This window comes from Cervus elaphus, chromosome 24 (assembly GCF_910594005.1).
Source record: "Cervus elaphus chromosome 24, mCerEla1.1, whole genome shotgun sequence".
Taxonomy (NCBI): Eukaryota; Metazoa; Chordata; class Mammalia; order Artiodactyla; family Cervidae; genus Cervus; species Cervus elaphus.
Genome location: NC_057838.1, coordinates 28360862 through 28386134, shown reverse-complemented (window position 1 = coordinate 28386134; position 25273 = coordinate 28360862). Strand labels below are relative to the sequence as shown.

At 47.1% G+C, this 25273-nt stretch overlaps 1 protein-coding gene and 1 long non-coding RNA gene across 2 annotated transcripts in view; both read right to left on the bottom strand.

The window, feature by feature from the left end:
• Positions 1 to 4828: 4828 nt before the first annotated feature.
• On the bottom strand, positions 4829 to 16771 carry LOC122682879. The gene is made up of 2 exons (XR_006337561.1): positions 13746 to 16771; positions 4829 to 11123 (listed from the first exon to the last, which is right to left on the bottom strand). It is a non-coding gene; the product is annotated as an uncharacterized LOC122682879 (long non-coding RNA).
• A 324-nt stretch (positions 16772 to 17095) lies between these two features.
• LOC122683273 (adenomatous polyposis coli protein 2-like) overlaps positions 17096 to 25273 on the bottom strand; it is a 132994-nt gene continuing 124816 nt past the window's right edge. The window contains exons 9-12 of the mRNA XM_043886967.1: positions 22568 to 22671; positions 21656 to 21725; positions 20687 to 20831; positions 17096 to 19641 (exon numbers count right to left, since the gene is read on the bottom strand). Of these exons, the coding sequence (XP_043742902.1) occupies positions 19495 to 19641; positions 20687 to 20831; positions 21656 to 21725; positions 22568 to 22671 (466 nt within the window). The 3' untranslated portion in view covers positions 17096 to 19494. The remainder of the gene's footprint in view (positions 19642 to 20686; positions 20832 to 21655; positions 21726 to 22567; positions 22672 to 25273) is intronic.

The window sequence follows — 25273 nt, the reverse complement described above, 5'->3', positions numbered from 1 at the left end:
AAAACAATAGCTTTGACTATATGCACCTTTGTTGGCAAAGTGATGTCTTTGTGTTCTAATATGTTGTCTAGGTTTGCATACTTTTCTTCCAAGGAGCAAGTGTCTCTTAATTTCATGGCTGCAGTCACCATCCACAGTGATTTTGGAGCCCAAGAAAATAAAGTCTGTCACTGTTTCCACTTTTTCTCCATCTATTTGCAATGAAGTGATGGGACCGGATGTCATGATTTTAGTTTCTAAATGTTGAGTTTTAAGTCAGCTTTTTCACTCTCCTCTTTCACTATCATCAACAGGCTCTTTAGTTATTCTTTTCTTTCTGCCATTAGGGTAGTTTTGTTGCAGGAAGGGGGACCCCTTCCAGTGCCCAAAACTGGGCTCTTGTCTAACACTCAGAAATGAATTGTCCGAGGAGACACATGTGCTGACAAAGCAAGAGATTTTATTGGGAAAGGGCACCCGGGTAGAGAGCAGGAGGGTAAGGGAACCCAGGAGAACTGCTCTGCCGCGTGGCTCGCAGTCTTGGGTTTTATGGTGATGGGATTAGTTTCCGGGTGGTCTTTGGCCAATCATTCTAATTCAGAGTCTTTCCTGGTGGCGCATGCATCGCTCAGCCAAGATGGATGCTAGCAAGAGGGATTCTGGGAAGTGGACGGACACACAGTGTCTCCTCTCGACCTTTCCCGAACTCTTCCGGCTGGTGGTGGCTTATTAGTTCCATATTCCTTATCAGGATCTCCTGTCATAAAACAACTCATGCAAATGGTTACTCTGGTGCCTGGCCAGGGTGGGCGGTTTCAATCAGTGTGCTTCCCCTAACAGTTTCATCTGCATATCTGAGGATATTGATGTTTCTCTTGACAATCTTGATTCCAGCTTGCGATTCATTCAGCCTGGCATTTTGCATGATGTACTCTGCATAGAAGTTAAATACACAGGATGACAATATACAGCTTTGATGTACTCTTTTCCCAATTTGGAACCAGTCCATTGTTCCATGTCCAGTTCTAACTGTTGCTTCTTGACCTGCAAACTGGTTTCTCAGGAGGCAGGTAAAGCGGTCTGGTATTCTCATGTCTTTAAGAATTTTCCACAGTTTGTTGTGATCCACACAGTCAAAGAGTTTAGCACAGTCAATGAAGCAAAAGTAGATTTTTTTTTTTTTGGAATTTCCTTGCTTTTTCTATGATCCATAGCATTTCAATAAGTTCTTGTTCCTTTTCCTATGGAATTAACAAGAATCTGTCTCTATGCTTGCCATGGGAAGAGACCTGACAGATTCTAATTCCTTTGGAGGGATCCCACTGGGATTAATATCCTAGAGGCTCTCAGATGAAGCCCTGTGAAAACCTTTCTGTTACTTCGTGCAGGAGATCTATTCAGGAGTGAGAGAGGAATGGAAATATTATCTTAGTCTCATTTTCACAGAGGACTCAACTGAGAGGGAAATAGGAGTGAAAGGATTGTTTTGAGGGCAGGGAATTGGGTGCGTGGGTTGGGCAGGAAGATCCTCCAGCTGTCAAGCAGGTCTGATGATGTCTCGGCCAGGTCACTGGGGCACTCCTGAGCAAAGACTTCCCCTCCGAGGAGTTCCGCGTTGGCAGGAAGTGGCCGGGAAGGGCATGACCTTTGTTCAGAGACTGGGGTACATCTGAAGACTCTGTGTCTGGAGGCTGTCAGCTCACGGCACTCCTGGCAGTTGAATGGCAGTTTCTTTCTTGAAGGGAGATCACAGCCTCACAGCTCCATGGCTGTAGAGGAAAGAAAGGGGGACCGCCTTCTGCCGAGCACACACGAGTCAGGCACTTTCTCCATCCGCCGCCCTCAGGTTGTCCACTGATCCTGGGAAGTCCGTGTCATTTCCACTCCCACAGCTGATGGAGGTGTTGCAGAAAGGGGACTCATTCCAGGACCCGAGGTTGAACTCTGGTCGAACGCTCAGGAAAGAATTATCCAAGGGAACACATGTGCTGACAAAGGAAGAGACTTTTTGGGAAGGGGCTCCTGGGTGGGTGCAGGAGAAGAGCAGCAGAGTAAGGGAAACCAGGAGAGCTGCCACGTGGCTCACAGTCTCAGGTTTTATGGAAATAGGATTAGTTTCTGCATTGTCTCTGGTCAATCATTCCGACTCAGAGTCTTTCCTGGTGGTGCACACATCACTCTGCCAAGGATGCATTTCAGCAAGGAAGGTTCTGGGAGGATGGCAGTTCATATGGATTGTAGTCTCCTCTCTCCTTTTGACCTTTCCTGAATTCTTGTGGCAGGTGGTAATTCGTTAGTTCCGCATTCCTTCCCATGACTTCCTGTTGTAAGGTAACTTATGCACACCATTACTATTGGGCCTGGGGCCAGGGCGGATGTTTAGGCAGTGGTTCCCCTAACCTAGCCTAGGCTGTCGTGCTAGTGACTGGCAGAATTGGGGTTTGAACCTGTGTCTATCTGGCTTGAACATTCCTGCTTCTATGTTGTGCAGCAGCGGCCGCCGGCTCCAGCTGCCGCCATCCCCTGGGGGACGTGAGCTCTGCAGCTGCGGGGCCTGCTCGGTGCTCCCGAAGCCTGTTTCCTCTCCGGGGTGGTGTAGGTACAGCTGGCCCTCCGTATCTGCCGGCTCTGCATCCTATCAAAAATATTTGGGGGGAAAGAATTGCAGAAAGTTCCAAAAAAGCAAAATTGGAATTTGCTGTGCACCCTGGCAACTCTTTACATAGCATTTACATTGTATTTACAACTATTTACATAGCATTTACATGGATTCGGTATAATAAGTAATCTGATTTAAAGGAGATGGGAGGATATGCCTAGATTATATGCTGATATGATTTTATATATGGGACTTGAGCATCCTTGGATTTCGGTATCTGGCGGGGGTCAATCCCCTGTGGCCGCTGGATCCTGAGGGAGGACTGTATGCACACATGGGTCTGTCTTGGGTTCAAAACACAGCTCTCTTCCCCATGTGCCTTAGGCAGATGCTGAGGAGAGTAGTTTAACGGAGAGGGGATCACAGGAAACAGGCGTTGAGGGGAGGACTCATGAGGAGCTGTGCAGAATGTTTGGACAGTTTTTTAAGATTAACTTTTATTGCAGTATAGTTGCTTTCCAATGTTGTGTTGGTTTCTGCTGTAGAGCAGAGTGTCAGCCATACACATACACATACCCCTCCCTTTTGGACTTCCTTCCCATTCAGGTCCCCAGGTGGGGACACGTTTGACTCTCAGTCCTCATGGTGGCGCTGGCTTCCGCCTGCACTTCCGGGAGCATGTGGCCTGCAGAGGGGCCCGGTGACGCCAGGGTAGCAGGTGGAGCCTCAGGTCCAGAGCTTCAGAAAGGATGTGGTCAGCCTGCAGGTTCTTGTCTGTCACAGCCCCAGGGAGCCCAAGGAAGCCCAGGTACACGGCGGGCGTCCACGCCAGCTGCCGCACTGCATACCCAAGGCTTGTGGGAAGAACCTGCCTCCAGTGTGGGGGTATCCAAGCCTTGCAGCTCAGGATGCAGGAGAAGCAGTGATCCTCACATTTACTGGGACATCTTAAGTAGTCACGTCACACTGCCGTCACAAAATATGACTGACTGGGTGTCTTAAACAACAGAAACTGCTTTTTTTTTTTTTTAATGGTTTTGGAGGCTGGAAGTTCAGGATCAAAGTGATGGCCAATTTAGTTTTTTCTGAGGCCTTGTACCTTGGCTTGCAGGCAGCTGCCTTCTTGTTGTATCCTCACATGGTCCTACCTCTGTGTGTGTGTTCCTTCTGCATGTGCCTTCCTCCTCTTTTCAGCTGTGCCAGATGGCTTAGGGCTCCTTAGTTCCCCGACCAAGAATGGAACCCAGAACCTCTGCAGTGGAAGCGTGTGTGGAGTCTTAACAACTAGGCCACCAGGGAGGTCCCTCTCTTCCTCTTTAAGGACACCAGTGCTATCTGATTAGGGCCCCACCTTTATAACCTCATTTAAGGTTCATTCCTTCCCTGAAGGGCTTATCTCCAAAATCTGTCACATTCTAAGGCATTATGGTGTTAACATGCGAATTTTAGGGGGACACGGTCCAATTCATATCAGGCACGAATAGCTGGCAAGTGGACCTGGGTCTCAGCCATTTTGCCTCATTGTACCGGCCCCAGAGACAGGAAGGGGGACAGCTGAGGGCCCCACAGCTTCAGTGGCCGTCGGTGCTGAGTCAGGAGCAGACCTGTCTGCCCACGGTGACCCCAGCCCAAGGACTGCTCATGCCCACAGCCTGCAGGGCATCATGCCTCTGAGGTCTCCTGTCCTTGTTCCCCTCTCCTTGGGGACCTCTGGCACCTGTTTCTGGCTCCCCAGATTCTCCTGCATCTGGTGCTTCTCTTTCCCTGATGGATGCTCCAGGAGGTGGCAGGGTGCAGTGCCAAGGGGCCTGGCCCGCAGCGTCAAGTCCCCGGTTCCCAGGCTGGCTGGGCTGGGTGACCTTGTGCAGGAGCTTCTTCCCTTTATCCCCTCATCTGGGAACTGAGTGGGCAGGGTTAGGCTGTCATTCATGTTTTATTTTTTTATTTTTTAGTGTTGTTGAAAATTTGTGGGGAGAAATGTGGGCACTTGTGTCTGCTGGAGGGATAATACATTGGAATCATTCATCTGGGAAGGCAATTTGGTAGCATTTCAAATGCTCCAAAGGAACTACATATCCAAGATGATTTCTTGTGACACGTTCTTAGAAGTGGACCTGCTGGGCCACATCTGAGCTACAAGGGGAGACCTTAGTGTTGGTTTCTAGTTCTGTTTTTATAAATGTCAAAATGCCCAATGCCAAGGGGTCAAATGAACAATGGTACTCTATCCAATGGAACACACAGAAATGATTCTGCAAAGATTATTTAATGATTTGTTAAGATTTTTCATCATATCAAATGAAAAGGGTAATTACAGAATAACACATAGTATGATTTCATCCATGTTAAAAAAAATACAGATCTGAAAGGATAATAACAAAGGTTAATAATAATGGAATACACAGTGATTACTTCTGTATGATGGGATTGGAGAGATGTTTAAAAATCTTTATTTTCTAATGTAATATACATTGCTTTTATTATAAGAAAACCCACAAAAACAGTTCTATTAAAAATAGTTTACATAGGTTTTGACAGATACTTCTGGCTGGCTAACTCTATAGCTATTACTAACTCACTCCTCCCTTGCTGTCTCAGCTTTCCCACTCTGTATGAATCCTTATCTTTCTAGTGTGGGTAGGGAGGCCAGTTGATCGAGTTCTGGCCATTGAGATGTAAGTAGAAGTCTTCCCGGTGATGGTGGAGGATTCTAGCGAGTTTATGTCTCTTGATGAAAGGAAGGGGATAGTATGGGCTCCGCTACTTCCCGTTTCTTCTTTCCAGAAGGTGGAGGTAATGCCTTGAACAGCAGCAGCCCTCTTGTGACCGTGAAGTGATAACGGTGATAAAGCAGAAGGGGCTCCAATAGCCTGGGCTTTTGAGGGCATCGTTGAATTATTTCATCCTGCTGGATTCACCTTCAGGCTTCGTGTTATGGGGGATAATTCTGATATAACAGTTCTGGTCAGGCAGGTTATGAATGCTGTTAGCTGCAAGTAACAAAGTTTAGATCTTTCCTTTAGGCCCTAAGTCACTCCTACCAAACCACACTGATTCCATGGAAACAGGGGTGTCTTCACCAAGACACTTCCTTCCAAAGCTGGTGGTGCCATCTGTTTGGCATTAGTGTCTCAATTTGTTTGGTGATTTTCAGAGGAAAGGGGCACTGAATGTCTCCTGAAGGATCAGAAATGCAGTAAGCATGCCCACCAGCCAGAACAAGCAGGGCACTGCATGAGCAAGTGGGTCAGCTGTTCCTCAAAATACCTTCTATGTGCCGAGTCCTGGGTTTCTGAAGCTTATTGCCTAATGGAGAAATAGGATATGGCAAAGTCATAGTTAATTCATTGCCGAATTGTTTTGAAGTACAGGGTGCCGTGTGAGTAACGGGGGAGCCTGACCTAGTCTGGAGCTCAGGGAAGGCGGCCTAGAAGCTGTTTTGTGTATCCTTCAGCTCCACAAGGATAAATGCCTCCCAAATGCCTGGGCTTGTTTCTGATGGCCTCTGGTCAGTGCCCCAGGGAAGGCCTCCTCCTCTGGGACAAGAGCCCTCAACTGTGGGCTTTCCTGCCCATATCTGAGCTTCCCAGAGCTTGAGTGATATGAACACCCCTTAGAGGAGGCCACCCCCAGAACCATACACATGCAGGATGGGCTGGTGAAGCTGGGCTGAGAAGGGTCTGTTTACATCCCAGCCTCAGCAAAGATGGGATCCGTGGTCTCTCTTTCAACAAACATGTATTGACACCAACTGTATGTCAAGTGCTGTTGGATACATGAATGATCAAAGGAGTCAGTTATGCTAGCCTTTGGGTCTGGAGGAAGATCAGATCACAGGTAAATCACATAAGAGTCTAAAGGTGACCTGTGCTGCGTGCGATGACAGGACAGGGCAGGGTCCAGAGATGGGAGGGAGGGGTGTGCTGTAGACGGCAGCAGGAGGTCAGCTGGACGGTCAGGGGGCTCTGACTGGGGGGAGGAGAGGCCGTGGTGACACCTGAGGGGACGGCATGTGAAGGCCTTAGGGGGAGACAGCGTGGGGAACAGCAGACGAGGGCATGGATCCCACGTGGCCACGGGCAGCGGAGGCCAGAGGCCTCTGACCTGACTGGTGTTTCAAAAGAACTGCAGGTCAGCCTTTGCCTCCTCAATCTATGGAATCAGACAGCAAGAGGGTCAAGGGCAGGGGCCCTGGCAACCTTTCAGGAGGTGAGCTGCATCAGTGGTTGTGGTCTCGGCCCCTGTGCCCGCCAAGGAAGCCTGAACAGTGAAGCGTTTACTTTCATTTTGCTGTATCTTTTAATGTGGCTTTTTATAATCATAAAAAATATTCAAATACTTCTAAAGAAGTGGTTATCTCTAGGGACAGAATAAGGGACTTTCACAGCCTATCGTGTATGTCTGTACTCCTTTTGATTTTTGAGCGGTTTGGTCCTGCAGCAGTGTTTTTTTTTTTCCCTCCCGTTTTGTTTTGTGGCTCTAACCATTGAGGGGCATTCCTGGAAGCATTGTACAAAAAGAAATGGTAAAAAAAAAAAAAGTGAATGGATTGCGTTTCACAGTTGTAAAGACACACACCCACACACCCCTCTTCCTCCACTTAAGTCAGGCCTCAAGGGAACAGCCTTGGAGGTTCACTCCAGGAGGGCATGGCTTTTCCCCCATGTTTCCAGTGCTGTCTCTGCCCGAGATCCAGTTTCAAGCAGAAGACAGGTAAGAAGTCTTGAAGGCAGTCAGTCACATAGCGGTAGGCAGGTGTGTGTGGGGGTGCTGCCCAGGAAAGGAAGGATGAAGCCCCTCAGCAGGGTTGGCAGTAGACATTTGGGGGCGTGACACCCACTCACCAGCCGTGAGGCGTTGAGCAAGTGTCTTGGCCTTTCTGAGCCAGTTCCTCACCTGAGAAATGGGGATGACGACACTGCTTCCCTCCCCAGAGATGCTCCGAGCCTCAGAGAGATGACACCATCCAGGGGCCAGGATGCAGTAAATAGCAGCAGTGGGGTGGGCTCATTGTGTTGGTTCTGGAGCATAGAGACCTGTGGCTTTGGAAACTCCATGCCATGTGGCCTAAGCCGGGTTACTTGACCTGTGTGGGAGTTGCAGTGGGACAAGGCCAGGGGGAGGTCTTTGCACAGTCACAGGTACCCCCTGAAGCCATGGCAGCAGCCCCTCTGCTCCAGTCAGTGTCCACCCCAACCCCCGATTTCATTCCCTTGAGATGTGACTGATGGGCTGCTGGGAGGCGCCCACCTGCTCGGCTAAGATGGCAGAGTGTCCCAGACCGGAAGCAGCTCCCAGCTTTCACCTTCCTTAGCTCTCCTTGCTTCTGGACTCTGTGCTACCCATTAGAAATCAGCAGCAGAGCCCCAGGTCCCCCAAAGCACCCCAGTATACCAGAAGCTGGAGAGAATTAGGTTTTCTTACTTACTTAGTCTGATCCATTTTTCTACCAAAACTCTTTTCTGCTATGCTTTTTAAAAAAAGTAATCTTTATTGGAGTGTAGTTGATTTACAGTGTGTTAGTTTCTGCTGCACCGCAAAGGACATGAGTTATACATATAGTCACTCTTTAGATTCTTTTCCCAGACAGGTCATTACAGAGAACAGAGTATCCCCGCGCTCTACACTAGGTTCTCATTAGTTACCTGTTTGTCGTATGCGAGTGTGTGTATGTCTGTCCCCATCTCCCAATTTATCCCTCCTCCACGTACCCCCTGGGAACCATAAGTTTGTTTTCTATACCTGTGACTCTATTTCTGTTTTGTAAGTTCATTTATATCTTCTTCTTTAATAAAAAAAAAAACAAGATTCCACATATAAGTGATAACATGTATTTGTCTTCCTGCCTCAGCTCTCAGTATGACAAACTTCCGGTCCACCCGCGTTGCTGCAAGTGGCATTTGCTCATTTTTATGGCTAAGTAACCTTCCATTGTATGCAGGCACTACATCTTTTCCCATTCCTCTGCTGATGGGCATTTAGCTTGTTTCTGCGTCCTTGCTACTTGGAAACAGTGCTGTTATGAACACTGGGGTGGACTGCTCTGCCTTTTAAAATAGCAATTTCAAACTCTCTCTTTGGTCTCTGTGAGGTTCCTTGAGTTTAGGGGACAGAGGGAATCAGTGTTTATTGCCTCTCTTCTCTTTAAAAACCCGTCCACCATTCCTATGGTGCAAACCTTCCACTTCACCTCTGTTGAGGCCCTGAACTCTTCCTAAAATTTCAGCAACATCTGTGTACACAGTTTTCCCTGCAGCCTCACTGCTGTAGGTAAGATATGATACATGGGAATTCTTGCTTTGTGGCAGTACAGCGAATACATTACTATTAATATATGTATATATATGTGTGTGTGTGTGTATATATATAGTGAGGAAAAGTCACTTCCCTGGGGTATCATTTTCAACAAAGCGCTGAATGTCCTTGGCTGTGGCTCACACAAGGAATGCATAAACCACCACCCGTGGGACCTAAGTAAACGTCTAGTGATGACTACAAGCGAAGTAAACCAGGAAAATCTCCCCTCCCTCCACCATCAAAAAAGAAACCCACTTCAAGGTAAATAACAAAATTTTTCAAGTTCAAATGAAACGACTGTCCAGTGTTCATCTTTATGGTGTTAAGAGTTTCCCCAAGTTAGGTGCCAAATCCTAAAGGGCTTCTGATTACTCAGACCGACCCCGGGTGCTCTGAGCTGGCATGGCTGACTTTCCTGGTCCCCAGGTGTTCATCACAGAGGTGGCCAATCAAAGGTGGGTCTGCATGTGGGTCTGGGGGAAGGTTTCTTAACCTCTCTTTGCCTGTGGTTCCTCTTCATAAATGGGCTTGTTGTGAGCTCTGAAAATGTGCCTCGTAGTCTCTTAATAATTCAGTCACTAAGGAATGAACATCTAAGCCTTTAAATTGGGGGAAACTTTTACCTTCCAGTGTCCCTGCTGTGACAGATAAAAGGATGTTCTGGGGGTGTTTGTTCAGGTGAGGAAAGGAAGGGTCAGGTTTCCACAGCATAGAACACCAGGAGGTTTACTTTAAAAATTCAAAAAAGTAGGTTTAAGAAAAATTATTATTCAACATACAGTGTGGGCTTAAAAAAATATTCACAACCTTAAAGTTGAGAGTTATGTTTTATTTGGTGGGAATTTTTAGGATTCAAGCCCAGGAGACAGCATCTAAAGTAACCCCGAGAGAACTGCTCCAAGGGGGCAATGAGGGGGGAGCTACATTACACAGAATTTTTCAACAAAGGGCAGTAGTCAGAACCAGATGATTGTTAATTAAAGAAAACCAGTTATATCTCAAGATCAGGAATTTAGCACTTTTCTCTGTATGGAAGATGCAAGAAGTTTGGGGCTCACGGAAATCATTCCTTTGATATGTACCTCACCTAGCTGGGGCCAGTGTGCAATGTTTCCCCATTCTGAGTTTCCTCAGGGCTCGCTGTAGGGAGTGGCTGCAGGCTGGTTGCTAGATGGCAGGTATTCTTGTCTTTCCCGAATTTCTCAGGCTCATGTTGCAGGACTGAAGTCGCTGATGACTGTGACATCCTTGTGTACTGATATGGCTGGAAATATTCTTATTTCTCAGATTCTTCTCTTGAACCAGAATTTGACCAATATCTGGGAGACATTTCGTGACCAATTATTATCCCAGGGCACAGGGAGGCTCATCCCAGATCAGGCAGAAATTCCTGTTGACGTGCCACTCCAGGTGCAGAGCTCCAGATTAGGCCCTGTTGATAATGAAAGGTTCTCTGGACCCTCTGTCTTACTAGGATCCAGAAAATGTTTTCCCTTGTCGCCTATTCCCATACCTGGAATCACACTTAAAATTATTTTATAAGAGTCATAAATATGATCAATTTCCTCACGATGTTTAGCCATCATCAATTTTGTTGGAGGCCCGGTTGCACACTGGGTACTGTAAAAGACAACAATCTCACAAAATAGACACGATATTATAAAATAGGCAAGATATAAGTAATACAGCTAGTACCATTGACAAAAGTCAGTTATAAATCCTATTCACCATTCATTTGGTCCTATGTAATTAATTCCTGTTCATCTGGATGAAGGAATCAGATATTCCATTAGTTTTGTCACTTGTTATCCACTTCAGTGGCATCATCTAAAGCTATCAGAGATTTTTGTTTAAAAAGTTCTTTTTATGAGTCTTCTTGAAACATCTTCATTTTGTAAAACCATCAGTGTAAAATAATTATTGTCTACAAAGGACAAAGCTTAAAATAGTATGGTTAAAGATTTAAGTACAATGCAATTAGCAGGAACCTTGGATATTTTTGTGATGTAACATTTTAGGATAATAACTAGAATTATGATTAATAACATTATATCAGGACATATCAGAGGGTAGGGATTCCATATAAATTTTGGAATATATTAATGACATTTATCCATGCACTGTAACTTAAGGTTCATCTTGACACTATTTCTGAAGTAATTTAACATACCAAATAAACTTAGTTTAATATTCCTCTCCAAGATCTTTCAGAGATGTTCCTTTGAAGTATCCCAGAGTCAACTGGAGGCTAAAAGAACTTTAGTTAAGAGTTTGATAAAAATATCAAAGAGGTTTAAAATGCAACAGGATCACAGGTTACTGTTAAACAATACTCATCATTTAACCGAAGTTACAAAACAAGAAAACAAATATGGATCACTTGTGTGTGTGCGCTAAGTTGCTTCAGTTGTGTCCGACTCTTTGCAATCCCACGGACTGTAGCTTGCCAGGCTCCTCTGTCCATGGGATTACTCTCCAGGCAAGAATACTGGAGTGGGCTGCCATGCCTTTCAGGGGATCTTCCCACAGGGATAGCACCTGAATCTCTTACCTCTCCTGCAGGGCACAGAAACTCACACAATCTGTTACCAAAGAGGAGCACTTCTAACAGAGAGAGAAATCAAATTCCAGTCTTGCATTAGTTTACTTAACAAGATCCATTTACTTAGTTAACTTCAATCTAAATTTAATCTTAACCCTAACTATGCATAAAACTTGTTTCTCAGGTTTCATTTCCACAATCTTTCTTCAGTTTCTGTATCTGTATCAGCCTGTCCCTTATATTTTTTCTTCCAAATAAAACCAACCAACCTATTCTTTTTCCTCAATAAAATACAATTCCATTCCTCATACCTTCTTTACTGAAAACACATTCTATTTCCTACTGAATATTGAAATGTTTCTATAGTATTCCTAGTAGTTTTAACTACATGTTTAAATTAGAATCCTCAACTTTGTTTTGAAAAACAAGTCTATAAATTTATTCATGACTATTAGGCACTGTGGGATTCTAGTTAAAAATGGATATATCACCATATTATAAACTAAAAATGCCTACATGCATTGTTTTTCGAGAGTAATTCAAATTAGTAGCTTCCATCTAGAAATATCACATAAGGTGTCTACATGGTAAACTGTCAGTGATTAGGGTTTTTCAATAGCTATTTAAAAAAATTTTTAATTGAAGGGTAAATTACAGTATTGTGATGGTTTCTGTCATACATCAATATCAATCAGCCACAGGTATACATATGTCCCCTCCCTTTTAAACCTGCCTCCCCATCTCACCCCTTTAAGTTCCCCGTGTCATATAGCAAAGTCACACTGGCTATCTACTTTACATTTGGTAATGTGTATGTTTCAATGCTGCTCTCTCAGATCATCCCACTGTGTCTCTTCTCCACTGTGCCCAAAAGTCTGTCCTCTATGTCTGCATCACTATTGCTGCCCTGCAGACAGGTTCATCAGTACCATCTTTCTGACTTATTTCACTCTGTGTAATAGTAGGCTCTAGGTCCTTCCACCTCATTAGAACTGACTCAAATGCATTCTTTTTTATAGCTGAGTAATATTCCATTGTGTATATGGACCACGACTAGAATCCTCAACTCTTAAAAACCCTAATTTCTAGTAAAAGCTAAGATGTAAGCAATATGAACTTTTACATTAGTATCTTGTATCCTGGTGAACATAAATATCAGTAATAATTTCTAAAAACATTTGTTTTCTAACAGAGAGCATTTCAGGTAGCACCAAATAGTTTCATTAATAGTTCTAAATACTTTTAGTTTTTCTATTTAGTAACTGATGTCTCAGTATTTTGTTTCTTTTTGGAAATTATCTAGCTAGTCAATAAACTTCCATCACTTAAATTAGCACAGTTTTAGTACTGTAAGTTACCAATATCTGTAAAAATCATTTTAAGTAGGCATTTCTAAAATATTTTTAAAGAGTTTACCCAAAAGCTCATCAAGTCTCATAGTATCAAGTCATTTTCCTTGCAATATATAGAATAGGGTTTTATTTAACTTCTATTAAACCTAGGCTTCCTTGATGGCTCAGATGGTAAAGAAACCACCTGCTAATATAGGAGACGTGGGTTTGATCCCTGGGTCAGGAACATCCCTTGGAGAAGGGAATGGCAACCCACTCCAGTATTCTTGCCTAGAGAATTCAATTCCATGGACAGAGAAGCCTGGCAGGCTACAATCCATTGGATCACAGAGTCAGACACAATTGAGCAACTAACACTTTCACTTTTCAAACCTAGGTACAATACTTAATTATACTTAATACTGATGACTCTAAAGAAGTGTCTATATTATCTAGATCAATAAACATAAATTTTAATACCAGGTTTCAACTTAACATTGAATACTTCCTAGTTCACGTGAACCTGAAGGTCATTTTGGCCAGTTTCTTTAATTTGTAAGCACTCTTTAAAAATTTAATTTTGATAATATTATCCACAGGTAGAGATCTCTCATATGTATAATGTGTTCACAGGCATAAACAGGCAAAACTAAACATCTCATGGATTTGTTAGGAGCAGCATACTGACTGAAACCGCCCTCCCTGGCCAGGCACCACTGTAACCATCTGCATGAGCTGTTTTAGGACAGGAGGTCCTGGTAATGAACACGGAACTAATAAGTCACCACCAACCGGAAGAGTTTGGGAAAGGTCAAAAGGAGACACCACACGTCCGACCACCTCCCAGAATCCTTCTGGCTGGCATCCATCTTGGCTGAACAAGGCATGCTCCACCAGGAAGGACTCTGAGTCAGAATGATTGGCTAAAGACAACCCGGAAACTAATCCTATCACCATAAAGGCACGGTGGCAGAGCAGTTCTCCTGGGCTCCCTTACCCTACGGCTCTCCGCCCGGGCCCTTTCCCAAGGGGGCCTTTTCCCTCTTGCTTTGTCAGCACATGTCTCCTCAGACAATTCATTTCCGAGTGTTAGACAAGAGCCCAGTTTTGGGCCTCAGAAGGGGTTCAGCATCCTGCAACAGATTCACTTTAAAAAAAAATTATGAACCTGGTATTACAATATAAACTTACTAATTTATAAAGAACAGTTGGAATACATTAGAACTGCTTGTTCAGACGACTAAAGCTTTACTATTTGTGAAGTCTAGCTGAGGGAGTATTCCCAGTGGTTTGAATTTTAAAACTGCCACTTTGTTATTTTTTTTTCCTTCCTTGGTTTCAGGTCTTAACTGATTGAGCTAATTAGGCTCAGACTCAGGTCTCTGTGGCCTGTACTTAGTAATATATTCTGGTTTGTAGAGATCTGCAAGAGAAAGACAGTTGCTTTTAATTCCCTCAAAGAATAAGTCTGCCAGTTAAATAATACTAAAAGATTGATTTGTCCAACTATATGTTATGTATCAGTGAAAAGATTTCTAACTGAAATTTGAGTTCTGTGTCTTAGAACTTGAGCCTTGCTTGCCTTGAAAGGTTTTCATAAGGCATTCAGCAGAAACCTTCTTTTCTGAGTTTATATATTAAACCCAGAGTAGAAACCACTCTTTTTAATATTATATAGTTTTCAGTTTTCACTCACTTGTATGGCTCAGGTTGGTTTCCTTTAGTACGTTCAGTTATGATTTCCTGAGGCGCAGCTTTATATACCTTGTTTTACAGTATCACACAGGGGAAGTATTTCCCCGTGGAAACATGCCTATCCTACAGTAATTAAACAAGAGATGTAACCATCTTATATAAAGCCCATTTAAATATACCAGCTTTATATACTTTCATCTCAATTCTGGCAACTTATATCTTTAGTTTTCATTAGGATCCAATCAACAAGTTTTGATCTTACAGGAGGGGTTTTAAGAAATTATTTTGTTTTTTCCCTATCCATTGTATCTGTTTTTATATAAAAGGCTCTGCGATCTCTAGAGGGGACTGAGCCTCAGGAGCAGGCCCTTCGGCCCAACTGCTGCCCCCAGCAGTTGCTGGTCAGGTATCTCAGGGAAAACTTTTCCAGCTCCTTAAATATATATTTTAAAACTGGGGTAAATAGATTTGTTTGACTTTTAATGCTGGAGACCAGAAGGAAGTATTTTCTGACCCATTTAACCTTAGGTAGTGTAGTAATATAAAAACCTTGTGTTTTAATCACATTAATGTCATTTCTATTTATCCCATTTTAAATCTAAAGATTTCTTTATTCACTTGAGATAATTCCTTTAAAAATTTCTACCTTGCTGGAAATAGTATCCAGACTTTCCTTATGTGTTTTTCCTATTAACATTAATTATTCTAATGCCATCTGTAAGACTCATTGAAGGGGGAGCAAAAACCGCGAAGGGAGCTTCCCAAACCAGTTTTTCTTGTTTTAAACTGAAGTACTTGGGTTCACCATTGAATACATATTTTCCACCTCTGGTTTGTTTTTGTAAGTACCAGTAAAACAGCTATTTATAATGGGAGCCCTCTAGATTCACCAATTTGTTAGTTTCTCCAATTTTAAAAGGATCCATCATTTGGCCATTAGTAAAATATATATTAATAGTGATTCAAACCTGCAGGAGACTTCTGAGTAGGGGAGGATGTAAGTAAAGCCTGGGGAGTTTCCTTTCAAAAACAGTATAGCAGAGGGCAAGTTTTCAAAACACACACAGACACACACTCTGTCCTAGGACGATCAGGTAGAAGCAAAGACACAGAGAAATGCAAGTTCCCCACTAGAAGGCCTTTGTTTAAAGTCAGAATTCAAAAAGATATTTTTATCAAGCCAGCTTTTTAACCTTAATTTAACTGTGTATGCAATAAAAAAGCCTCCCCCCATCATGTTTAGGGCAAGATTTCCTTCAATTTCCAATTAAGTACTTCTAAATCCTGTACATGCATAAACCTGGCTGAGTTCAGGCAAAGGAGAAGAATCTGCTCTGATCATCCGTTATCAGTCGCCATAACTGTGGACTTAAAAATATTCACAACCTAAAAGTTGAGAGTTATGTTTTATTTGGTGGGAATTTTTAGGACTTTAAGCACAGGAGACAGCATCTCAGGTAACACTGAGGGAACTGCACGGAGGTGGGTGGTGGGGGAAGCCAGGTTATATAGAAGTTATGTCAAAAACACCAAAAGTTGTTATTTAAAGAAAACCAGATATTCCAGGTTAAGGAATTTAGCACTTTTCTATGTATGGGAAGATGCGAGAGTCTGGGGCTCACTGAAATCATTCCTTTGATATGTACCTCATCTATCTGGTGCCAATATCCTACATTTTAACATCCTGAGTCCTCAGGCTCACTAGCTCACAGGGAGGGCTGAAATCATTGATGACTGTGACATCCTTGTTAACTGATATGTCAAGAAATATTCCATTTCTCACAGTAAATGCCCTAAACTTCTCACACTGCTCTAAATGGACTGTGTGGGTATTCCACAACCTTGCCCTTTTCACATTTGATAATGAAAGGGTTTCCCCCCCCCCTTTTACGTATTTCAGTGGTTCTCAAACTTGAAGCACTTCAGAATCTCCTGGAGGGCTTATTAACACATAGGTTGCAGGATCTCCCCTCAGGGTTTCTGATTTAGCAGGGCTGTGGGGACCTGGAGAGGATGTGTTGTATAACAAGTTCCCAGGTGCTGCTGACCTCTGAAGGTAAACCCCACTTTGAGAAGCATGGCTCTATCTGACATTAAATATTTACTCAGGAAACTTCCTTTCCAAACCCTGCTGTTCCCAGAAGCGCTGACCTTGAAGGTAACTGTGCAAACCTCGAATGAATTCACCAGCTTAACAACAAAATTAAGTAGAGCTTCCTCTGGTTCTTAAATAGTTTTCTCTCTCTGGACTTGACCCTATTTTATATTTCATTAGGTTTTTAATCAGGTTTCGTTATGAAGTACTTTAAACAAGGTTGGAATTTAACCTTTTATAAGCATACAAACAGGAAGAATACTTGCCTGGTCTGCCAGGTTTCAGAGACCAGAGAGAATGGAGCGGGCTTCGATGGGTACTTGGGAGCAAGCCCTGGGGACCTTCATGTTCAGCCTTGTCCTCCTGTTTTTAAAGTATAGGTGATTTACAATATTGTGTTAATTTCTGCTGTACAGTAGACTGATTCAGTTATACACACACACACACATTCTTTTTCATAATGGTTTTATCACAGGATATTGAGTTCCCTGTGCTACACAGTAGGATCTTGTGGCTTTATCCATTCTATATATACTTGCTTGCATCTGCTAAGCCCAAACTCCCACTCCATCCCCCCTCTCCCACCCATCTCCACGTTGGGAACCCAAGTCTGTTCTCTATGTCTGTGAATCTGTTTCACAGATAGGTTCAGTTGTGTCCAATTTTAGGTTCTACATACAAGTGACAGTGTATAATATTTGTCTTTGTCTGACTTCACTTAGTTCGATAATCTCTAGGTCCATCCATGTTGCTGCAAATGGCATCGTTTCATTCTTGGCCGAGTAATATTCCGTTATATATATGTACCACATCTTTTTCATTTGTTGATGGACATTTAGGTTGCTTCCATGTCTCGGCTCTTGTACACAGTGCTGCGGTGAACACTGGGGTGCACGCTATCTTTCTCTCATTTCATCTAGATATATGCCCGGGGGTGGGACTGCTGAATCATACAGAAACTCTATTTTTAGCTTCTTTTGAGGAACCTCCATACTGTTTCCCATAGTGGCTTCACCAGTGTACATCCCCACCAACAGCGAAGGAGGGTGCCGGCTTTGCCCCTTTGGCTTCTCAGCAGCAGCGTAGTGGCGCCAACTACCAACAGCATGGATGGTGTGGTCTGACTTCTTACCTGCCACCTGGAGGTACCTGATGATGCAAAGGGCTCAGAGCAGTGCGTGCCCCAGTTCCTATTACGTGTTTGCTGTTGTTACTACAGTGTCACTGGAAGGAAACAAAGACTCAAAGCTCCAATGAGCAAGAGCGAGCCATTTGACTTTGAAGGACGCTGAACTCAGCTGAGGGTCCCTGCCCACAGGACGCATCGGCCCGGGGGGAGGACTACATTCAGCAAAGATCCCCACCAGTGAAGGCATCATGACAAAATGGGACGAGTGCTCTGTAGAGGCAGAATTCAGCCTGCTCTCAACATCAGCTGTCTTACCTGGCCTTCCGGGTTGGGGAGTCAATGCTGGCTGAAATCTCCCTCCTGCCCCAGGGCCTTGGTGCAGCTCAGCCCTGTCTGAATGCTCCCTGTATACTCTCCCCTGACTAGTGACTACGTGTCCTCCAGATTTCACCGCCAATCAGGGGAGTACACTGGGGGCATTCAGACAGGGCTGAGCTGCACAAAGGCCCTTGGGGCAGGAGGGAGCTTGGAGGGTGTGAGGGTCTGGAAAGGGGTCTTGAGGCAGGGGTGCTGGAGAGAGGAAGGGCGTGAATGGAGAGGTGCTTGGGGGGGATGCCACTTGGGGGGCCAGTGCTGTTAGGGTGAGGCCAACTCCTTAAGCAGTTTTAAGGCAGGGAGTGGAGGGGCTCCCACGAGATGGGCACATGTTTGGAAAAGACCATTCTGTCTGGAACAAGCAGGAGAGATGGGGTTGGTCCTGTTAGCACCCAGTCCCTGTGCTGAGGCTGGGCCCCAGGCCCCGAGACTGTGATGCAGCAGGTGTGTGCGGGCGGGGGCCACCTTCCAACGTGCTGATGCCACCACCGCGGGCCACACCCTGAATGGTGCCTACTTGGCCACTGGTGGTAGAGGGGGAACAGGTTAGGAGATGGATTCTTAGAGACGTGCTGTTTCTATGGTTCAAGAAAAAGGGGGGAAGGCCTTTCTGGGAAAAACTGGGACTCTTAACTCTAAAGACACTTGTCCCCAAACATAACACAGTACAAACTTCAGAGCTGCCTGAGCGGTTTGGGGTCAAGGACAGAACTTCACAGAAGCAGCAGACTCACTCCCGGAACTTCAAGGGCTGTGCTGATTAACCCAGGCTCTGTGTAACCTCGTTCTGCACCGGGTGTGTTCTTATCCCTCCCTCTGGCGTCCTTGGGGACAGCAGCACAGCGCCGAGGTGACACAGACGGAGCCTGGGTTCATCGCAGCAGCCCTGGATCTTGCTCTGTCCCACCAGAGCAAACCAGAGAGGTGGACATCCTCCTTTTTCCTTAGTGCTTCAGAAAGTACGCTAGCCAACCCAGCCACTCTGCTTTCAATGCCTCCCTTGGCTCTAAAAAACAGCAGTGACATACGGAAGATGTCACTTAGGTACTCAAACATAACCATACTCCCACTCGGGAGGCCTCTGTCAGTTTCCCCCCGGCCAGGTCCCTGGCTGTGGGGCCCTGGGGAAAGGAAGCCCCCCCATCAGCCCAGCCGACTGATCACATTACCCATGATGGGAGCGTGTGACCCACCAATGCCCTGGAAGGGCCCTCGTAAGGTTCGTCCAGCGTGGGGACCTGTTCTGACGGCGGGCATGTGTTCCCAAGGGCACCCGGGACCATCTAGGAAACAGACGTGTCCCCGGCCTGTGTGGCCACACAAGGCCCCCTCGCTCTCCAGGACTGTCCGAGCCACCCTCCTGGCACTAGCGCCTCCCTTCCCTCCACTCTGCCCGGGTCAGAGCGGTCACCATCATGTGTCAAAATCCCGGCCCGGCTCACAGCTGTGTTCTCAGCACCAGGAGGAGCGGGGCAGGTCGGCGGTGCTCAACCCTCCCGAGATCACAACTCCGTCCTCACCGCAGGGAGCTGGTGGCTCCATTTTCTCTGCAGGAAGCCGGTGCTGCCGCGAGCGCCTTTCAGTTCGAAGTGGAGCTGTCTGTGTTGGGCGAGAAACAGCCTCAGGGCTCCTGTGTTTGCAGTGGCATCTCACAGCGTGAGGTGTCAACCGGAAGGCCGCCTGCTGGGGTCCTGGGGGGCTTGGCGGTGCCCCAGCGCTGGCCGAGGTGGAGGCCGGATGGGGCTGGAGCTGGGAGCGCTGCCTGGGGTGGGGTGTGACCCTGGTGTTGTGAAGTAGCCGTTCTCTGATTGGCGACGGCCTGATTCACAACACCAGCTGCCCCACCGCACCGTGCCAGCCGACGGTCCTCCGTGCTGCCTCTGGAGTGCGGAGCGGACAGAGAGCAGCCAGGGGTTAGAAGCAGAATGCCAGCGGAGCCGGCCTTTCATCTCCCCCTCCATCTGCACCCCGCTGACTTGTTTTGTATTTTGAATTGTTAAAAATTTTTTAAATTGGAGTATAACTGCTTTAACGATGTTGTCAGTTTCTGCTGCACCACAACGAGAGTCAGCTTTATGTCCACGTATCTCTCCTCCCTCTTGGGCCTCCCCTTCTCAGCCCCACCCTCTGGGTGATCACAGAGCACGGCGCTGAGCTCCCTGGGTTACACGGCGGCTTCCCACTAGCGATCAGTTTACACGTGGTGGTGCATACACGTCCATGCCACGCTCTCAGTTTGTCCCACTGTCCCCCTCCATCCCGTGTCCACATGTCTGTTCTCCACATCTGTCTCTCTGTTCCTGCCCAGCAAACAGGCTCGTCTGTACCATTTCCCTGGATTCCATATATACGCGTTAACACGCTATGCTTGTTTTCCTCTTTGACGTCCTTCACTCTGTATGACAGACGCTAGGTCCATCCATTTGTCTGCTGCTCTGACTTCTCAAATATGCCATACTCCTGTCCAGCGCAAGCTGCTTCCTCCTCCTGGAATGCCTCATTCTCGATTTCACATAGTTTAATACCCACTCCTCTTTCAGATTTCCAATGCAAAATGACTTCCTGGACACCATCCCCCAGACCAGACCCGACTCCTCTGTCCTGTACTTTCCAGGCCTCTGGTCCCCGTCCTTAAGGTTCTTACCACACAGTGTGCGGGGAGCTGCTGCCACTCGACTCCAACCTCCCTCCCAGGTCCCCAGTCTTGGCCACGCAGGGGATGCTTGGTAAATACTGGTTGAGTGAATGTATCACTTAAACTAAGACCTGAGCGGTCCAGCCCGTCCTTTCTGAGCGTTTGGAAAAGGAGAAAGAAAACTGGCACCAAGCGCCCCCAGGACGCGCACACCTGTTGTGTATGAACAGCTGGCTGCCAGGCCTGCTCACCCACCTCCCTGCCTCCAGGTTCTCGTGCCCTGATGCACAGGGATGCCATGGTCCCTCCAGAGGGCCGGTCGGATCTGGATTAATCTCTCCCCAAGTCCCAGATCCCAGGGCGCCTCACTTCCGCGCCTGCCCCTCCTCCCTTGTGGAGCTGGCGTCCCCCCAGCACATCCCGCGTGCCTGCTTCTGTGGCTGTGAACACCCTGCCCACTACAACTCGTGCTCACGCAGGTGGGCTCCCGGCTCAGCCCGATCATGGGGTCCCCCGCAGCCCAGGGCCACACAGCAGGGGGACAGCAGGACCTGCAGCGTGGCTGCGCTTCCTGTGAAGGAAGTCCCCACCAGCTTAGAGGCACAGACACAGGCTTGTCCTTAGCGTCTGCTCTGAGTCCTCAGGATGGCCAACATTTTGCCACTGAAGGACATCTTCTCATCTCCACGGCCACCCTACGTGGCCAGGCCAGTCCTCTACCCCTGCCGGCACCCCACCTCTCACCTGGACAATGCTCTGGGCATCGAACTTGTCCCTCTGTGGTTGACTCTCTCCTGCAGCCTGAGCGACGCTTCTAAAACACGACTGGGAGCCTGTCGCTCTCCTGTTTGTACCCCCCTTCCCGCCCCCGTCCATCCAGAGCAAACACAAAGTCCAGCAGAAGCACACGGGCCGGTGGCCCCGCCCCGCCCACCTGTCCCCCCTCACCTCCCTCCTCTCGTCCGCTCATCTACGCACCGTCTTTCCTTCAGATCTTGGCACACAGGGCTAGACCATGCAGCACCTTCTGCAAGGTAGACAATCAGGCCTGTCCTGGGGACGGAGCCTTCTGTGAGCTCAAGAAAGTCCCCCTTTCCCTGGGCAGATGCAGCCCCAGGACAGAGTATGTGGGTGGCCTGGACCCCAGAACAGGGGGCTTGTGCATCACAGCCGCCCTCCCTCTCCGCTCAGGGCCCGGTTACCTGTCGTTGCCTCCGAAGTGCCTCAGCTATGCCAGGGGCGTTTGAAGAGCATGTTAACATTTCTGGTGTTCCAGAATTCAGCACCCATTTTAACCAAAGCCTTTTATCTCTTTATTTCCCACTCTGGCCTGTTTACATTAACTTCTTCTTCTTCACTATTTGCTTGGTAAGGTCAAGCTAGCTAATTCTAGTGTGTGTGTGTGTTTTTAACGTCACGTAATGATCACTTGGTGAAGGCAATTGGAAGGACGTGACATTTATCTAAGCTTTATAACATCAGAGGTCTCAAATCAACAAACCATTTTCCTGCCTGTTCCTTCTGGAAAAAGATGATGGCAATAGAAATAGGGTGTGTTTCCTCATCAGCCAGCTCCCAGGGTGTCCATGGGTTAATGCAGACTTTTTCCAGCAGCTGACATCCCCCCACCCTGGCTGACTGGCTCAGGAGGGGAAGGTGGGACTCAGGGCTCACTCCCTCCCTCCCCACTTCCAGCTTCTGCTGCAGTAGGTTTGAAAGCGAAGCCCAGGAATCCACCCCCACCCCCATGGATTCTGATAATCCAGATTTGGGGGCTGCTGCTCTAAATCTAGGGCTCTGTGAAAAACGGACATTTGTATGAATGCTGGTGTGGTGATAAGAGTCTGATAGAGAGTCAGCATCTTCAGATGAAAACGAAATCTCACTCACGTGGCAGGTGCTGGCTGGAGGGAGCCGCACTGGCCTGGTGTACAGGGTACCTTCGGCTGGCGGGGTCTCCCTTGGTCAGGAACAGGAGCAGGAATGTGTTGAGCCTGCGGGGTACAAGGAGTTAACATCCGTCATCAGTGACGCTTGGAGGCTAGTGGAAAAATTCCTGCTCTCTCGTCCCACCCAGGCTGGCAGAGGTCCCCAGCTGCCCACAGCAGTAACTTGGAGGGTCACTCCATCTTTCTTGGTTCCCTCCCCTCTCACCTGCCCAGCCTCTTCCTGGTGCTGCCCCCCAACACTCAGCTGTGCATTGGCGACAGTGTGCGTGTAAGCGCGCCTGCATCTTGAATGCCTGAATCTTCCTGGTTCCCACTGCTGCTTTCAGCACGACCAGGATGAGAGGCATGAGGCACTTGCTCTCAGGCGCTGACGCTGCCCTTGTATGGGCGGCACCTTCTGAAAATGTATGCCTTGGCCTGTCTTGCTTGCTCACCCTGCTCTCGCCCTGACTTCCACGCAATGAGAATACACACATCAGGCACAACCAACCATTCCAAGCAGGTATTTTGTCAAGTGTGTTGTACTTAATGATCGTTCACTGTTTTTCAGAGACAATCACCCTCTGAACGGAGGACCCTTTGGCATTCAAACCCCGGGGTACGAGGATCACTCTGCACAGTCAGTGGGTGCCCATGCTGCCACGGGTATGTAAGAATGTGCGTTTATCTATTCTAGGATGACAGCAAACATGGGCCTAAAGGCAGCCTGGGAAGCCTGCCTGCATTAGCCGGTCTTGGTTGGAAGATTCCAGGTGGGCTTTAAAATAAAAAAATCCTGTTTCTGAGAGGACCCACAGGGCTGCCGAACCCAGCCCGGAGTTTATTAGCACAGTTAATATCGCATGCAAATAGATTTCCCCGCCTCGGTCATGCCAGTCCATTAATTCAGCCCCTTGTCTGCTACATCTTTATCCCTGGCAGGTTAATCCTGCCAAATGCCTTTGCTGTAGCACGTGTCACGCCGCGCCCACGGCCAACAATGCAGTTTTGCTAATCCTGTTGTATCAGCTTTGTGGCCCTGTCTGGTCAATCCGACGGTGCAAACAGCGCACAGAAGGGTTTTGTTTTGTTTTTTGCCAAGATCTTTCTCCTGCTCTGGCACCCCACACCCCTTCCTTCTCTCTCTCTCTTTTTCCCTTAAATATGGTTTCAATTAAATAGTCTGAAAGTCAACCACAGTGTTTGGACAGCTGCCAATGCCAATGCCTTTCAGACAAGGATGTCAAGGCTCTCAGCGGGCCTCCAAACTCTTTCCAGAAGCCTCACCCAGCTGGCAGCTGAATATGCTAAGTGGGAAGGTTCAAACAGGAAAATCTGATAAAGATCCGCCTTTTCCCAAGCCTTGAAGATGACTGAATGGAGGGTGTTGGTATCACACTCTTCCTCTCTGGTGCCCCCACTTGAGTGTCCAGTGGAATCATTCACGTGAGTTATTACAAAAGGTGCATCCTTACCTGCAAACACCTACGCCAGGTGTGCACCTGCTACAAGCAAGAGAAGCAACTCCAGGCCCCGCAGCACACTGCTCTTCTAGTCTGTGTCGTTGGAGGCAGGATCACCCAAGTTCCAACCCCGGCTGGACCAATTCTACCTCTGTGACCTCAGGCAAGTGCTTTCCTCTCCCACAGGATGGGCAAAACCTACCGCATGGGATCGCCATGAGGGGTCAGGGCCTTCACACACGCTAATCACCGAGGACGGTGCTGCCACACGCAGGGCAGACACTGTAAAGGTAAGCGAGTCCTCGCAGAGACTGTGAAATCCACCACCCCTCTCATCTGCAGCTTCCTGTAGCACAGAGGCTGAGCATGGTCACATTCCACGGGAGCCTGTCTTTTAGGGTCTTCAGACCCTGAGAGTAAACCTCACTCTCTTGTTGGTGAGTTACAGAAACCTGGCTGTGAGAAGCCCTTTCCTGTCTCCCCACCACCACGAGTCTCTTGAGTTATCCCTGGCAGCTTTGGTGGGCAGGAAGAGGGGTTCTGGGTAGATGAGCACAGGATATGGGAATAGATTTCCAGGGACTGAGTTCTGGTCTGCTATTATGTGACTCAGTATAAGGTACTCAACCTTGGAGACTCTTAACACCCCGATGCTGTGAGGTTTTGGCAGGACAAGGTGAACGAGCAGGTGAGAACTGCCTGGAACACTGCAAGAACAGTCATCGCCCCATAAGTAACGGCTCTTATGAGTTACGGAGTCTTCTGCAAGGTAACAGGCTTCCCTCTCCACCCTCCATCCACCTACCATCTCATCTCCCCTCAGCCTGCATGGAGACGTTGGGAGAATCATGCAGGGAAAGCAGCATAGGGCCTGGCTTCCAATACGAGGTCAGAAGATGAAGCCATGCTCACTGCCGTTAAACCGTAATTTATCCCAAATCCTCAGCTCCACCATGCCTTTTACGTTAGCCTGTGCATCAGCCTTTAGTCTGAGCCCTAAGCTGTGTGAGTGGTCTGTAAATGACAGTGCATGCGCGGGTTTAAAACTGCCCCGCTGTTTGGACAGAGCTGAATGTACGTGAGCACTTAAAGACATTTTCGTGATAACCTTGAGGGCGGAGAACTAAACCCATCTGATACTGAGTAGATCAGGACAGGCTTCCTGCCCGGGATGTGAAGGGCGAATTCTGCTGCCTGGAAGCGCT